This window comes from Heteronotia binoei, chromosome 5 (genome assembly GCF_032191835.1).
Source record: "Heteronotia binoei isolate CCM8104 ecotype False Entrance Well chromosome 5, APGP_CSIRO_Hbin_v1, whole genome shotgun sequence".
Classification (NCBI taxonomy): Eukaryota; Metazoa; Chordata; class Lepidosauria; order Squamata; family Gekkonidae; genus Heteronotia; species Heteronotia binoei.
Genome location: NC_083227.1, coordinates 114629637 through 114647119, shown reverse-complemented (window position 1 = coordinate 114647119; position 17483 = coordinate 114629637). Strand labels below are relative to the sequence as shown.

Below are 17483 nucleotides of genomic sequence, written 5' to 3'. Positions count from 1 at the left end.
GAAGGCCTCCCGCCCGGTGACTGGGGCGGAGCATCCGAAAGGAGGGAGCAACAGAAACCTTTCTGCCCTGCCCAACTGGAGGGACCGAGCGATGCGCTAACAAGGAAGGACCTCGAGGTCCTTCATGGGATTTGGGGGGAAGCCGGGCGAGTGTTGTACATGCAGAGGCAGGCACGTAGTCGCCCGTCAGCAATTAGGCCGCCTTGCCCGTAGAAAACGCTAGTTCTCTCTCCTTCTTTTCAAGCCACAAAGCACGATCAGAAAACCTGTTTCCTAAGCGCTAGAAAAATGTGGTAAACAATATTGGATATTCACATATGATGCTTAATTAGAAGGATCCAGGCTGCCATGGAAATCACCGATACTCTCTCCTCAGTCTCGTCTCTGATGGCCATAAGTAAATAGGTTTTGCAGATTCCTCCTGGATAAGTGTTTATTATTATATGCCCTTTTAAAATAGGCTCGGATTGATAGTGCCTTGCCTACACTTGCAAAAAAAAAAGGGGGGGGGGGCGTTCTGCAGCCCACAGAAACACCAGTTCTCATAGTTTCTAACTGTTGACTGTGTCATTTCAGGCTGCACGTGGAAATACCTACTGGATCCTCCAATTCCTTTACCTAGAAAATCAGCATGTCAACAAGATCTGACCAGAATTCTCAGGCAAGGCTGCACTCGAAGTAATCCTAAAGGTTCTCCTATGAAGCAAATAGCTTTTGGTTAAGAGGCTATTTAGATCAGAAAAAATGGTGCAGGAGAAAGGGTTAAACCAGGGGTGTCGAACTCATTTGTTAAAAGGGTCTGACATAAATGAGTCCTTGAGGGGCCGGGCCATGTCGGATTGGGCCATGTCAGGCGGGCCCATGTGTTAATCTATTTAAGATTAGGTAGCAGAGATATACATTTTATAAAGAACACAAATACATATTTTTTAAAAAATTAAAACATGCTTAAAACGTTAGCACTCATTGGTCTTAAAGGTACCTTCTTTGTATTTCTCCCAAGGGATCCAGGGAACTGGGCAAAGGAAGCTCTGGCTCTTTCCTTCCTTCCCCAGGGACTGAAGGGGGGGGGGGAAGCCACAGTCAATAGAAGGAAGAGAGGTTTCGCTCTGTAGCTCCTGAGCAATTGAGCAAGCCTTGCAAAGCAAGCTGTTATGCAGAAGGAAGCAAGAGAGCAGGAGAAGGAAGCAGATGACAGCCAGTTGCTCGGGGGCCTGATAGGAGCCCTCCGGGGGCCTGATTTAGCCCCCGAACCGCATGTTTGACACCTCTGGGTTAAACGGACATTAGAAATAATTTGTAGAATTTGAGGTGGCAGTCCTAAACCAAACTTGGTAAGGGTTTTTCTTTTCCGAATAAACATGTATAAAATCAGACAAATTGTGTAGCTAGAAGGCATAAAGATTAGATTCTGTTTAATTTGATTCAAAGCTCATGAACACAGAGATTCATAACTGTTTTCAGTGCTGAGATTATGTCCTGCACCTTCCACTTAAGTAATAATTAAGCAAATGGATGGATAGATTTCTTTTATCCATGTACAGAGTGCTTTCCCTCACCTCCAAGCCACCACAGAATATTTACACGCATCTGGGATTATGAGCGCTTTCCAAGTGAGATGACAGGAAACCTTTTTTTTTAAATAAAAATAACTGATGGAATACATTTTATAAGTACCAACCAGATAACACAAAATAGTGTGCAAGTTTCTGAGTTCTCTATAACTTCATCAAATTGGATGTAAAGCTTATTTCCCCACAAAGAGATGCATTTGTACTAATGGTACAGATAAAGCATAAATGTGCTGTCATGTAAAAACTTCATAGAAGGATAACTCACTGCAATCATTCAAACCTTGTCTGTGCAAGAGTTTTATATAGGGTTGTCAACCTCCAGGCAGTGGCTGGAGATTTCCCACTATTACAACTGAGCTCCAGGTAATAGAGATCAGTTCACCTGGAGAAAATGGCCACTTTGAAAGATAGACTCTATGGCATTGAAGTTCCCCCCTCCTCAAACCCTCCCCTTCTCAGGCTCTGCCCTCAAAATCTGGTATTTCCCAACCTGGAGCCGGCAACTCTAACTATTGCTAATGCAAACAGATTCTAAATGACACGAAACACAGGTCAGCTGAAGCCTGCACACATCTGTATAAGCATTTTCATCTTGGTGGCCTCTGAAAATATGTCATAAGAAAACACCATTCATACTTGTGAATGTTTCAAGAAAATAAAAATCTTCCTGGTTGCAGTCACTGGGGATGGGGGGGGGCAGGGAATCCCTGCTTAGTGAATTAAAGATGCAGCACACAAAACTCTGCAGCACAGCTTCCGTTGATTCCAAGTGAGCTTGATGGCAGGTCTGCAAAAGCCCTTTTGAACTGAGAACTGAGGATGTGCTTGATAGACTGTACTTTCAAAGCACTGAATAACAGTGTACCCTTAAGAACTCCAAGAAGCAACTCCAACTTCCTTATAAAAGCTAGTATGAGGCTTGTTGGGAACCTGAGGGCTGTTTTTGAATCCCATGATGTCTCCTAATGCAGCCCTGCACAGTGTGAAACCACAAGCCAAAAACTGAGGATATGATTAGGATCTTCCCCAGCTTTTAAAAAGAGCTAACCTTAGCCCAAGGAGCCCCAGATTTGGAGTGGGGTGCAGTTTTCCCGCATCAGTTGCTACCCCAGCCTTGCCTCAGAGCTGCTGTTTGCTTCGACTGAGAAAGCATACAGAAACATGATAGTATGTCTTCCCTGTGAGTGGAGGAAACAACTGAGATCAGGAAAATGGCAACACCAGTTTGTTTATCATGTAGCCAGAAGCTGCTTTTAACATTTTAAAGAGCCATGTGAGAGGCAGCAAAAAAGCAGGGTCTTATTTGAGGGGCCATTCATTGCCAGTGAGCTGAACTGAGCTTGTCAAGATGCAAGCTGTCCGGGCCTCCCCTAATGAATAATATGAAATTCAATACATGTGAAGATTCTGAATGGACCGAAAAGCAGGCTGCAAAAGTTGAAAAAACACATGGCATTGTACCATGCTGAGGCTCCTCCCCTCCCCTAACCCCACCCTTTCCCAGCTCAACCCCCAAAGTCTGCAGGTATTTTCTACACAGACCTGGCAACTCTAGTTCCTCTGGAGAAAATGGCTGCTTTGAAGGGTGGACTCTATATTATTGTACTATGCTGTCTCTTCCTCAAACCCCACCCTTTTCCAGCTCCAGCTCCAAATGCTCCAAATGTTTTCCAACATAGACTTGGCAACCCTATCCTAAATAGAGTCATACCTACCTAAACTGACTAATATAATGAATTTAGAATAGCTTAACCCCATTTAGGATTGCATAGTAAGTGACCTTGATCTAGTCACTCTGTCAGGACTGTACTGAGCTGTAAAAATCTTTGGATTATTTCTGATCTTGTTATTACTTCTTTATATACTGTTGAGAAAAAGGGAGCTGCTTTTTTCTGGCATGACTCCTATGCATTTAGAGCTGCATGTCATGAGCAATGTTCCCTCTAAGCTACAGAGTCTTGTGAGCAAAAATTCTACTCTGTGAGCTACTGGTATTAAAGTTGTGAGCTACTGCATAAATTATTGTTCTCTGGGGTCATCCTTCCTGAGCTAAGACAAAAATGTGTGAGCTGGGGGCTAAAAATCTGCGAGCTAGCTCATGCTAACTCAGCTTAGAGGGAACACTGGTCATGAGGAAGTTCAACAGATGAAGTATTTTCCCAGTGGAGAAGCAGTGATGGGGGAAAGCTTCATGTACTGAAGAATTGCCTACTGTGCAGCTGTTAAAAGCCTCCTAGAAATGCCAGAAAACATGGCAAGACAACCTGGAATGAAATAAATTTATTTTTCAAAATCAAATGAAATCAGGCTTCCATGATCCTAAATTGGTTGAATGGACTGTAGTGCTAGAGAGTGATTAAACTTATTTCTGATAAATTTTAAAGACTGCAGTGGCTCTCAATTATTTGTTCTCTTAGTGTATGTTATTCATAGGTAGATATTTTCTAGAAACACAATCTCCCTAGAACACTCTGTTGCATAGTGGAAGCTTTGGGACATTCTGACGTCATCCTAAAACAGGCATTTCATTCACAGCATAGAGGATGCAATCACAGGCAGAAGCTGCAAAACAGGCCATTCCCTATCTCATGGCAACCTCAGCTAGTTTTCAGGTGCTTCTTATGTTCTAAGACAAGGCAGGGCTCACAAGGAATTACAGAAGGGGGGCACAGCTTGGAAATCCCTACTACCAATCTCTGTGATTCCGGGATACTAAGAAGCTTGAGCAGTTCCCTTCCCCCATTTCTCCTTGAACAGGATTTAGGACCAACTTTCTATTTCTTCTCCCCAAACGCAGTTCTCATCTGGCTATTAGAAAGTCTTTTTATTTTGGCAATGTGTCACATTTTCTGCAGACCTGGCCAGTCCCTGAATATGTAGATTATGCAAATCCTTTAGGACAATCTATCTGACAGCCTTTCTTTTTGTTTTAAAAAAGAACATGGCAAAAATTGACTACATTCCACAAGTCTGTTTTTCTTCTATGAGCCCATTTTGGCCTGTTGTGCTCTATCCAGTAGAGAGAGTCAGATGAAGGGAAGGAAAAAGGAGGGCCTGGGGCTTTAATAAGTGAGGCTTCTTCCAGGTTAAAGGTGGTTCTGAAGGAGGCCTTTGGGATAAAAGGAGAGCTGAAGCAGTGTGGGGATTGTTGTCCTTATTGTCCAGGAAGGTAACAGTGGAGATGGTGAGTGTTTCTCCTCTTCCCCCACCAATCCATAACCAGTGTTTCTTTTAACCTGAGTTAGTGTGAGCTAGCTCACAGTTTTTTAGCCTCTGGCTCACACATTTTTGCCTTAGCTCAAAAGGGATGGCCCCAGAGCAAACGAATTTATTCAGTAGCTCACAAGACTCCACAGGATACAGGGAGCATTGTCCATAATGCACAGCTGTTGGCTTTCTGAATTCTTAAAAAAAAACTTTCAGAGGTCTTATTGACCTTGAGAGAGAAAAGGTTAGGCTAGTAGAGCTGTTCTGTTTTTTATTCTGAATTTTTAGGTCTGATTTTTTTTTAGTGTAAAGTTGTTTTTGTTTTTTGCTCTCAAGCTGCACTTCTGAGCATGCATGTGTGAAAATAATTGGCTAAACTGGGAAGGATATAAAATACGCACTGACCCGGGCTGTATCTTGCTGAGGTTGGTTGGAGAGCAAGCATGCAGGGGGTGGGATTAGGTTTAATGAGCCTCTCCCTGTGAGGATTGCCAACTTCCCTTTGTGGCCACCTCTGATAACAGAAACTATGCTTGTTGAAACTGCCTTCTCTCTAGAGGAGGATTGCCACAATTTTCAGTCTTCCTTCCTATCATTGTTTTGCATGAGCGAGAGGGAGAGGACCTTCATCCACCTGATTTTATTGTGTACAATTAAATTGTTAAAGGCAGAAGAGCCCATGCAGGAGGGGAACACTTTCAGAATCAGGTATCCCATGTATTGTTTCTGGTAATTATATTCTCCAAAGGCCTCAGCTTGGGGGTGGGGGTGTATACCAATTTCCAGGCAGGTGAGAAAAATGGATGCTGTGTAGGCTTAGCATTTACTGTGGAATGGTCTTTAAAAAAATGAACAAGGTCTGTACCCATCATTGCAGTCCTTAAGAAACCATATAAAGCTGAATTATTCAGGGCATTTAATGTGGGGGAGAGTCAACAGCAGCCTTTGTAGTGTATGCAGTGTTTGCTGTGGATGGCTTTCCATGTGTGTGTGTTTAATTGTCCTGTGTGATGGGGCTGCTCTTCTTTTTGTTGTAAATTGCCTTGAGTCCTAACTGGTTTGGAGAAAGAAGGGGTGTAAATATTTTACAGAAGTGACTTGGAATGATGCATCTGATTGAGGGAAATAGTAGATTACTAGAAATTAAACATGCAGCAAGATATCTGTATCAGAATGCTGGGAAAGCCAGTTGCTGTGGAGGACCAAACAAGAAGGGGCCTAGAGGCCCTCCCCGCTGTTGCCTCTTAGCATTGATCCAAGCGGGCAGCTGTGTTGGTCTGAAGCAGTTGAACAAAGCAGGAGTCAAGTTTCACCTTTATGACCAACCAATTTTTATTTAGAACTCCTAAGCACACTTCATCAGACGAGGAAACTGTGCTGGATTCCTCGTCTGATGAAGTGTGCTTAAGAGCACATGAAAGCTTACGTTCTAAATAATAATTGGTTGGTCTTAAAGGTACTTGACTCCTGCTTTGTTCAGCCTCTTAGCATTGGCATTCAGGGGCTTGCTGCTTCTGCAGATGGAGGCTCCTTTCAGTCACTGGGGCTATTAGCCACTGATGGCCTCTCTTTCCTCAATCTGTCTGACCCCCTTCTAAAGCTAGCTATATGTTTGTGACCATCACTTAAGATTGCCAGGTCCAACTCAGGAAATATCTGGGGACTGGGGAAGTGGAACCAGGAGACTGTGGGGTGGAGCCAGGAACAAGGTTGTTAAAAGCCTGAATAAACACTGAAGTGAGTTCTGGCCTGCGCTCCTCTTAAGTGCCTTTTTTTCATTGGAAATAATGGAGGATGGGGGTACTTTCTTTAGGGGCTCAGAATTGGCCCCTCTGGTCTACTCTTTTTGAAATGGGGGAGGGGGTTGAGGAGAGGCACCAGATGCTATGCTCAACATTTGGTGCCTCTACCTCTAAAAACAGCCCACACATTATATCCTATGGGAACCAGTCTCCACAGGGTACAATGGAGTGCCTAGGGGACATTCAACCCACCCCACCCCTACTGCTTTCTGATAACCCTGAAGCAGGAGGAGGGTCTCCAAACCAACATAGGGTTCCCAGCTTCCCTCTGGGGGCAGGGTTTCCCCCAACTTCAGGGCCTCCAGCCTACTGCCAGGAAGAGCCCCTGACCCTGAACAGCACCAGTGCATCAAATGTGCCTGGTGTGATGACATCACTTGGAAGTGACGTCATTGCACCAGGCACATCACGCAGGGGATGCTCTGTCATTTGGGGGAGAAACTCGATAACCATGGAGGTTTTTCCCAAAAGGTAGAGCATCCCCGGTGCGACGTGCCCGGTGTGATGATGGCATTTCTGAGTGTCGTCATCATGCTGCGCATGTGAAGTAGACTCCCAGCAAGAGGACAAGATTTCCCCCACAGGCAGCCAAGTAAAACCTGGCAACCCTACCCCCAACTGGGGATTGGCAACCCCACCATCACTACCTTCATTGGCAGTGAATTCTACAGTCTTAGCTACTTGTTGAGTAAGTACCTCCCTTTGTCTGTCTTGAAACTGTTACTCAATAGCTTTATTGGGTGCTGCTGAATTCTAGTATTATGGGAGAGGGAGAAAAAGCTCCTTAACTACCACATGCAAAATTTTATAAAACTCTATAATGTTCCCACTTAACTCATAGGAAAGGTGCTCCAACATTTTGTCTTCTGGCTCTGCAATATCCTTGTTGAGACACAGTGACCAGAATGGCACACAGTATTCCAAATGAGGCTGTACCATAGCTCTATGCAAGGGCATTGTAATACTGGCTGGTTTATTTTCAGTCCTTTTCCTAATAATTCTGAGCATGCAGAGGCCTCCTTGGCAGCTCTGTTTTTCCTGAGAGCATTGCCACAATATACTGTCCCTTTATGTGATTTCACCATTTCATATTGTATCTCAGCTTTTTCATGAAATCTGCCTTTAGTCTATTGGCAGAGTAACATAACAATGGTGCACAACCTGATTAAAGAGCAGATAAGGGTTTCTTTAGGAATTAACATACTTTATAGGAAAGAGAGATGGAGGGTGTGATCAGATGGGTTTTTATGGCCCATCATAGCCACCCCCACCCCTGGATTTAATGTGTACGATCACACATGCACATCTGATCCCTGCAGCTTGCTCATCAGTACTTCATGGTAGGATGGCCCAGGTATGGACTAAAAAATAGCCACTGGGAACTTCCCAGTTTCAAGTTGTTGCAGCACTTCCATGGTGCATTTCTGTTTGTGTGATTAGCCCGGGTGCACCATGGGTGTTCTGTGCATGTGCAGGAGCAGTGTGACCATTCCTCTCAGCATGGGTGTGGCCCGTGCCTGTGTTGGCTGCTGGGCCGTTGCCATCTGATTGCTGCAGTGCATCTCTAACTGGGACAGCTTTTTAAAGGCTGAGAGACTACCGCAGCAGTCAGCTTGTCTGATCCCACCCAGAGACAGGTTCCTAACGTCTCTAGCTGAGAGAGAGGGTAAGATTGAGTGTGGCACTTCTGAGAAGAAGGGGGAAATTGCCCTATGAGTAGCAATCTGGAGAGGAGACAGACCAGGAATGACAGCAGGAGAGAAGGTGCTGACCTCACTATCCTATTGAATTGTCTTCTTGAGCCCCTTGCAGGGTCATCTCTTCTTCTTTGTACACTAGACATTGCCTTTTCCAACAGAGTCTTGGTGTGAAAGCCCAACTATAAACAAAGTAAATGAAAGTATGAATTCCAGAGGGGTAGCTATGTCAGCCCTTTGCTGCCAAAACAAGTGCTTTGCAGCACTTGACTAGCACATTTTTTATTTTAGTGTAAATTCTTATGGACTGAACCCCCTTTTCTCAGATTTTTTTTATTCTATAGTTCCCTTTCCCAGAAACTGGCTCAGAGCAGGTGACAACGTCTGATAAATATACAATTAAAAGCTTTCTAAATATGATTACTCAAAAACCATAAAAACAATAAAAATTAATATGACTGGGGGGGGGATCCAGATGGTGCAAAGATTCACACAGGGGGTACTATACAAAACAACTAAGTGGGGGAGGAGGGAACAGGAGGAGAAGGTCAGACTCTAACTGTAGCCTATTGGCTAGGGACCCGGTACTGCTCTCAACTGTAGGCCCAGTGGAACAACTCTGTTTTACAGGCCCTGCAGAATTGATATATTTGAGGAAGCAGGTGCTAGTCCACAATCACTTATGCTCCCCCTAAAATGCTGCAAAGCTTGTGTGATTTTTTTTTGTCTTGTAAGTACTGCCAGCTCTTTTTGGGTGGGAGGGGAATAAAGTTCTGTGTGCAATTTTAGTTGCTGCATTTTTCAAAGGGAAAACAAAAAGGAGGGCCTCTAACTTTTTTCTGAGAGGACATGCTTTCCCCCAGTGGAGAGTGTTTTGGAGGCTTTCTGCTTAGGGGTTTTTTGCTAGTTGGAAAGCTTATATACATAACACTCTTCTGCCATTGAAGAAGTGTGCCAGCACAAATGTAAAGTACCTCCAGTTTTCTCCTCCCTGACTTGCTGTGACTGTAGGGACAGTCCTTCTGTTTGTTTTTGTTTTGTGTTCCTTGTTTTTACATGATATTTGTTATCCACTCATTCAAATGTCAGGCAAGTGCACCAGAAGAGCAGCGAAAATGCAAGGCCAGGAGAGAGAAGGTGACTGTGGAACGCTTCAGGAAACATCCTCTCCAGAATAGGTACTAATGGAGCAGTGGAAGGTATTCTACTGCATTTATACCTCACACAAGGAGGGAACCCAGAAAGACTTGCAGAGGGCATCTCCTCTTCCCTCCCCCACTGTCTCCTCTTTCCCCTTCCATGACAATCCCCATAGTCTATCCTAGCTTTCTGCTTCCTTCTCCCTCCCCACAAACCTACTTTTCTCTGCCCCTCCCACCCATCTTCAGCTGTCCTCTTCATACTCCCTGGCAGCCCTTATCCAGGAAAATTATGGCTGGATTCTACAGTGCTGGCCACCAGGCCCAGTTGCACAACCCATAACAACTCACAGGCAGTACCTCACTTTCCCCTGTACTTCCCTTTCCCACACTTTTTCTTCCTGACAGCCCCCATGCCTTTTCCTGCTTCCTTCTCTAATTCTCACCCACCAACCTATCCTTTATTTGTCCATTTTCCTTCTTTCCACCCACCAGACAACCTACCGCTGTCTGCCCCCTGTCTTCAGCTTTCCACCCTTCCTTCCTCCTTGCAGCTTCTACATGGGAAAACTATGGCCTACTTGTGCAGTGGCAGCTACTGAGGCAAGTTGCACAGTGGGGAACCACAAAGATTTGCAGGAGCACCTTAAATTCCCCCTGAATCCCCCTTCCCACACTATTTCCTCTTTCCTTCCTCCTGGCAACCTTCATAGCCTCACCTTTCTCTGTTTCCTTCTCTTAGTCTTGCCCACCAATCAAGCTGCCTTTAATCTGCCCCCTATCTTCAGGTATATTTATGATTGATTTATTTAATTTATACTTCTTCTTTCTCCACAGTGGGGACCCAAAGCAGTTTATAGAGTTCTCTATTTTGTCCACACAGCGATCCTGTGAAGTAGGTTAGGCTGAGAACCCATGACTGGTCCAAAGTCACCCAGTGAGCTTCCATGCCAGAGTGAGAATTCAAACTGGATCCCATTCTCAGATTGTAACCACTGCACAACATTGGATTTGTGAGTGGTTACTGTTGAACATTAGCAAGTAGTCAGGCCTGGGTGAGTCATGCAAGTTGCTTGGTAGCTGCTGCTAGGCCTGCCCTGATAGGTCCTCCCTCAAAGTCCGAAAGGACCCTGCCCCCACATCTTACCTTTTACTGACAGAAATCAAGGCTTATAGATAGGAATGGTTGCCCAGTAAAGGCCACTGAGGACATTTTTTTCTTAAAGCTACAGGCACTGCTTATGTTCTGTAGAGAGGTTAACTGCCCATTTCCCCCCCACCCTTAAGATTTCAGTTTTTGCTTTGTAAACTGGGACTTTTTCAGCTAAGTGGAAATATCTGTCTTGTGTACTCAGGGCTCCAGTCTGTGGATTTAAGTATCCACAAATTTTGCTACTTAGAGAATCAAACTGATTCTGTACCTCTCCCCAATGCAATTTTGCAGTCTTAATATTCCTGGTTTAATAGCCATATTTCCTGCTAACCTGAAGTGTTCTGATTATGTGCTTCCAAATGTGACCAGAGAAGAGTGTGTGACTCAGCAGATACATACTGCCAAGAAACTCCTTGCTTGCTTTCAAGAAATGCTTGATATTCCGCTATATACACCTCTTGAATGACCACTGCTGGAAAAAAGAAATCTTGATATTAGTATAAATTCCAGATGTGTTGCATAGACTTGTTTCCAAAAGTGTTAGGTCTTCAAATATGATGGTAACATTTTTGGTTATCTCATTTGCCAGTGTACACAAATCCCACCTGAAATATCTGATGAGAAATATCCCCCTTTGCATTTACCTGGAAGGGTTTTCTCAATATCTGAAATGCAAAAACATCCACCAACCTTCACTCATCCTCTAACTGCCCTTGCTTTGCCACTGAACTAGTGAGACCAGACTTCCTCAGGGCCAGTTCTCCACCCTAGAAGCTGCTTAGGGAGGAGACCACTGCTGCACTGCAGGGGCTTGGCTTTCTCCCAGTGGCTGGCAGTACTGAGGTTTTAGTGGGTAAAGGTCTACACCAATCATTGATCCTTTCCACATGGTGACTGGTTTATGTAATTTCCTTGCTGCTGGTGCAAATACAGTGCAGCGGTCACAGGGCTTCCATGTGGCTTATTTCTCTCTCTTTTTATTTTCTTCTTATTTCTCCATGGGGTCCCTGCCTCAGTCTCCTGGTAGCAGCTAATTCCCAAGGGCTTTTTAAAAAATCAGCAACTAGATATTATGGCATCAATATAATGTTACAACAATCTGTGAATTCCCATCAATCATTTCAAAAAGTCTCTGGCCTGTTTCACTGAGGCAATGTGATAATGTGTGGGACAGGAAACATGAAGCTGCTGTGTACTGAGTCAGACCCTTGGTCCATCAAAGTCAATATTGTCTACTCAGATTGGCAGCCACTTTCCAGTGTCTCAGGTGGAGGTCCTTCTCATCACCTACTGCCCATTCCTTTTTTAACTGGAGGTGCTGGGGACTGAACTTGGGATCTACTGCATGCAGAGTAAATGCTCTACCACTGAGCCACAGGCCCAGATCCACATATCACCCAACCTGGCTTTGCTGTGATCTTTTCCAAAAACTTTGCAGCAAAGCAGGTTTGGGAAAGATTGGAGAAAAGCCAAGGAAACCCCAGGATATGCAGAAATAAACCCGGATGCTGTGAGGAAGTGTGGAACACTGAACCCTAAGCACAAAACCTGTTTGGAAATGGCCATTGTTGCCTGGATTACATCTGAGTGAGGCCCTGCATCGCTGCTAGCTCCACTGCAGCTATATTTGCTCCCAACTGCCAGTGGCATGGATGAGGCAGCCTGCATATCTGTCCTTAGGTTATTAAATACCTTCAACTGGCTATGAAGTAACTTCATTTATACCCCCACTTTTTCTCCACTGGGGACACAAATGCGTTTACATTGTCCTGATATGTTTTATCCTCCAACCCTGCCCCCCCTCAACCTTGTGAAGCAGATCAAGTTGGGTAACCTGTTAGTCTGTCTGCAGCAGTAGAAAAGAGCAAGAGTCCTATAGCACTTTAAAGACCAAGAACATTTGTGGCAGGGTAGGAGCTTTTGTGAGTCACTGTGCTGAAATATCTGAGGAAGTGAGCAGTGATCTGAAGAAAGTTCATAACCTGCCACAAATGTTGTTAATCTTTTAGGTGCTACTGGACTCTTGCTCTTTTCTACTATAGTGAAATAGGTTAGGTTGAATGTTTGATATGGCCCAAGGCCACCCAGCAAGCTTCCATGACAGAGAGGGGATTTGAACCTTGGTCTCTTAGGTCCTAGTCTGACACTCTAACCACTACACCGTACTGGCTGCATAGACAATCTTCCCTTTCTGGCATGAGAAGCATCCCTATGTGACTTGTGCCTGATGGAGAATATTCCTGGAAACTTCATCTTTTCTCATCCCCTCTCCAGTTAAGAGGAGGAGCTGCAGAGAAGACACTGCGTTGTAATGGCTGCCTGAAATCTACCATGCACTTCCTGTAAGTTCACCTTGATTCATTTGTAAACAGACATGCCAGTGTCTCAGGCATGAGACACTGGCATACTCTGTACTTGGCACTGAGTATGGAGCAGCAGCACCTCCTTGCCACTGCTTAGGAAGGGCAATGCATTGACTTCTGATATGTTGAGCAAAGGTATGGTTGCACATAGCTTGAGGGCCCATGTGGATTGTGTGCTTATAGCTGGTATTTAATGATGCCTTCTGCTGACCTTCATAGGTGGGTCTTGTGGTTCTTCAAAAATGACAAGAGCAAGACTTGGCAGGAGAACTTGCGACTTGTCACCAAGTTTGACACTGTGGAAGACTTTTGGGCGTGAGTGCATTTCACTCTTTCTTTTTAACTGTAAGGATTCCTGAACCTGACAGTCACAAATTCAGTAGGAGGAAGGGGCATCTGCCTTGTGGAAAGACTTTTTAAAATCCTCTTCAGTGAAAATGGCAGCATACCTACATTAGTGAGAAGAAAGGAGATTATTTAAAATTCCTAGATTATCTCAGTCTCAGAAATGCTCCAATGAGGGTATTGTCAACATCATGCTACCAACTGGGTTTTTTAAAAAAAAAAATCATTGACAGTGAGTAAAGGAATTACTTTGCAATAGTTGGCATAGGTGTCTCCACCACACACACACACATAATGCTGTAGAATCTGGCACCAATGGGCCTGCATGCAAACTCTTTGGATACATAAGATCTCCAGCAAAATCAAGTGCATAAGAGAAGCATTCAGAAACAGAACCTTCAATGCTGACACCCACCTAAAGTACTGTTGGGGCTGACCCATACTTCAGCCTCTGAATAGCTTAATGTTCATTCTCTTTATCCAGGGAATTCTGAGGATTGTAGTCCTGGCAGAGAGACCAAACATCATTCAGAATTCTTTGCTAAACTGCAGTTCTCTGGATTCTTTGGGGAAAGGCATGTTGGTTAAGTTCTTATAATTTATTTAATAATTTACACCCTGCCTTGCTCCTCGATGGGAACCCAAAGCGGTCACCAACATAAATTTGCAATGTAAGTACAACTTGGGTCTAACCCAAATGGAAATCAAAATATGTGTGTCTGACAAACACTTCCACTTCAAAGCTGCTCTGTACACTTGCATGTACTTGTGCATATATATGCTAATAATGAATCATGCAATATATTTTAAAACAAACTTGATACATGGGCCAGAGTTTGCTGCAGTGTACTTCTGATTGCTGTGGAACACCTCTTAAGGATATTTCCAGCTTGTGTTGCTGCTTTAGAAATATTTCTGCTATCTTTTATAAGGTACCTATCTCCATGGGGAATAATAGACTATGCATTTTTTCCCCATACTGCATCTCCTTCTCCATGAGACTGCAGGTTGTACAGTCATATCCAGCTGGCCAGCAAGCTGACCTCAGGCTGTGACTACTCCCTTTTCAAGGTAAGGCATCTCCGAGTTGGCATCATGTGACTTCTACATGTGCTCAGTTGCTCTCTGCAAGTCTCCTCTGGGCATGCTGAGCAGAGAAGGCTTATTCAATCTGCAGTCATAAGGCTCTTCTTATTGGCTGAGAGCCTTGCCATGCACCATGGTACTGTGCATGGCCTGCTGGAAGTCTGATGCATTATGATGAAATAGGAATGCCTCAGAACTTTGTGTCACAGTTGTGGAGGCTGTGAGATATGTGTGAGTTGCATGTGTTGACACAGCAAGGACTCCTTGTTGCTTTCCTGGCAGGATGGCATTGAGCCTATGTGGGAAGATAACCGGAACAAACGGGGTGGTCGTTGGCTTATTGCACTGGCCAAGCAGCAGCGGCATACAGAGCTTGACCATTTCTGGTTGGAGACAGTAAGTAAGCTGCATGTGTGCACACAGGTCATCACAGGTTTTTGTGCTGGCTTTAAGGCTTGTTCTTTCTCTCTTCAGCAGACAGAAGAGCTCCCACTCTAGTCCTCCCTTCAGTAGTTCTTTCCCAAGGTAGTGGTAGCTCATGAGGTATAAGGTGGCTTGTATCATTTGACAGTCTGCTAAGGAGAGAAGGAAAGACTATATGGTATCATTCTTCACAGGCCGTTCTTCCTTTTGTTACCCAAATTGCCTGGGTCTGGTTCTTGATACACAGGGCAGTTCACATGCATAAAGGTTCTTTATACTCTATGCATACGAGGGTCAGATTGCAAGAAATACCAATAGAAGAACGAGGCCTTAATTGAATAAATGGAATTTTATTGTGTATAAATTTATAAATTAGCACTAACCATTCATGCAAAATAATGACCACAGATCAATGCGTGCATACACACAGAGAACTAAGAAACAGAGGGGTGATAGATAGAGACAAGAAGAGGGTTGGTTTGTAATAGGGTGATATTCATCTGATCCTGAAGTCTGGAATTCATGTGGAGGAAGGAAGGGGGAGATACATGGCTGGCCAGTGGTTCACATCAGAGGCTCAAGACAGAATCTGAGAGTACACTCTTCTAGGTACCTCAAGAGTTGTACGAAGCTGGGGTGCAGAGTGCCACGTTAAATATTGCTTTGGAGGACTGGGGATGGGCTGGCCCAGGTGTAATTAGCCAGATTAAAATTGCGTATGTGTGGGATGCTTGACTTGTGCTTCCGAAATTTGGAAGTTTGCCAGTGTTTGTGTTTCTATGGGTCAGTGGCTCAATGTTGAGTGGAGAGAGGTGCTAGACCTCCAAAATATTTTTGAAGGGGACAGTGCAGTTTACCAGAGTCAGAGGTGATGGGGTTAGTAGGAAAACAAGGCTTGCTGTCATTGTTGATTGCCGTGGCCATGAGATCCTGTGTTATGTGCTTGCTCTTAGCAGTTCCTTTTGGTTCACCTTCCCCTGCACCTGAGAGACTAGTTCAAAGATGGAGTCTGTGCTGGCTCCAGATAGCCTGCTTTTGACAGACCACTGTGAGATGAGAGGCCTGGTCTTATTGCCTTTCTGGCTGCCAGGTCCCTACACATTTTGGGGAGAGTGAGCTTAATACGGGTATATTGGGGGAGGGTGACACTTTTGTATACTGTTCCCCTTCCAAATGAAGAAACCAACCCCTCTTTCCCAAAGGGTGTTTGCTTCCTTTTGGATAGGACAAGTTGCTTTAAAAGTCTCTATAAGGCCAGAGGTTTTGCCCACTGCACCTGTATATACAGCATTCTGTGGCTCCCTGTAATTCCTGTGTTCTTGTTTTACTCCTGTAGCTGCTGTGTCTGATTGGAGAGATGTTTGATGACTACTGTGATGATGTCTGTGGTGCTGTCATCAACATCCGTGCTAAGGGGGACAAGATTGCGATCTGGACCCGGGAGGCGGAGAATCGAGATGGAGTCACCCATATTGGGTAAAACGCTGTTCCCTCTCCTTGGTTCTCCATTTAGTGCTGCATGGCAGCTTAGGAGGGCTCATGTCAGCTACCTTCCATAAGGCAGAATATATCCCTATGATCGAAACGTAACACAGGGGCTTGAAATGTGAGGGGTTGGCATAAAAAATGAAATTTCCATTTTTAAAAAAGTATTGCTTCACTGGGAGTGCTAATGGTGGCTACAGGAAAGAAAGGCTGTTACAGGCAGGCTGATTTCAACAGTATATTGTTTGTTTGCAGGCGTGTGTACAAGGAGCACCTGGGCCTGTCTTCCAAAGTGGTGATTGGCTATCAGGCTCATGCAGACACAGCCACCAAAAGTGGCTCCCTCATGAAGAACAAGTTTGTGGTGTGAGCCACAGAGACGGAGCCTTGCAGTTGGCTGGATCTTTGGGAAGGGGGTCTGGATGGAAGGAAGATGGAGATTGGTGGGGTTGGTATACAGAATGGCATTGTGAATGGTAATATAACTTTGCTCTGTTCTTGAGAAACTAAACATTTGCAGCCTAACACATACTTTCATCTTTGCCAAGAGTTGGGAACTTTCCGACAACTAATAATAGTTGTCATTAAAATTAATCCAACCATTAAAAATGAAAGAGGAAGTTTTTAGTTGGCAGGTTTGGCTATAGATGGGGCATGGGGGTGAGGCCTGTTTTCCCTTGGGGTTTGTTTTCTCTGATTGCTGCTACACCCATGCTTGTGTGTGTTCCAGATAGTCCCTCATGATAGCCCCGCCACTTATCTCCCAAACTTTGGACAAAGCCTTTCTTTTTGATTTCTTTTTTATCTGAGCCAACTTCATCATGTGAGCAGAGACGTGGAGGAAGCCAATGATGGCGTCCCACAGCCTACTGTGAGCTAAACTCTGCTAGTTTCCTGTGCACGGTCCCTGGAGAAGGAAAAGCAATGGGAGATATATCCATCACAGTTATCTATGATAGACCTACAAACGCGCTGCAGATAGGACAGGAGGGGACATGTAGTTGGTGGGAAGGGGCAGGGGCTTCCTTTGTACTGAGCAGGCTTATTAGGAAAGGGATCACTTTGGGGGTGTGGTTATGCTTAGTTTACCTCCCCATCTAGACACTTGGGTTATATGACAGCAATTTGCTGAGTAGTAGATGAGCTCCTCTTCTCCTTTCCTCCAGCCCTGTAGCCGGAATTTGTAAAGTTGGGGGGGCATGAGAAAAA

The 17483-nt window shown here is 44.6% G+C and overlaps 1 protein-coding gene across 1 annotated transcript; it reads left to right on the top strand.

The window, feature by feature from the left end:
- Positions 1–4629: 4629 nt before the first annotated feature.
- EIF4E1B (eukaryotic translation initiation factor 4E family member 1B) lies at positions 4630–16888 on the top strand. The gene is made up of 7 exons (XM_060240205.1): positions 4630–4758; positions 9370–9458; positions 13155–13250; positions 14288–14351; positions 14649–14762; positions 16126–16265; positions 16530–16888. The coding sequence occupies exons 1-7, from the start codon at positions 4756–4758 to the stop codon at positions 16642–16644; spliced, it is 621 nt and encodes a 206-aa protein (XP_060096188.1). The 5' UTR covers positions 4630–4755; the 3' UTR covers positions 16645–16888.
- Positions 16889–17483: the final 595 nt, after the last annotated feature.

What these genes read in the sequence shown, in the direction of transcription:
- EIF4E1B (XM_060240205.1), top strand. An exon ending in ACTGTGGAAGACTTTTGGGC is followed by an intron (nt 13,251 to 14,287) that starts GTGAGTGCATTT and finishes ATGAGACTGCAG; the next exon opens with GTTGTACAGTCATATCCAGC. An exon ending in ACCATTTCTGGTTGGAGACA is followed by an intron (nt 14,763 to 16,125) that starts GTAAGTAAGCTG and finishes TTACTCCTGTAG; the next exon opens with CTGCTGTGTCTGATTGGAGA.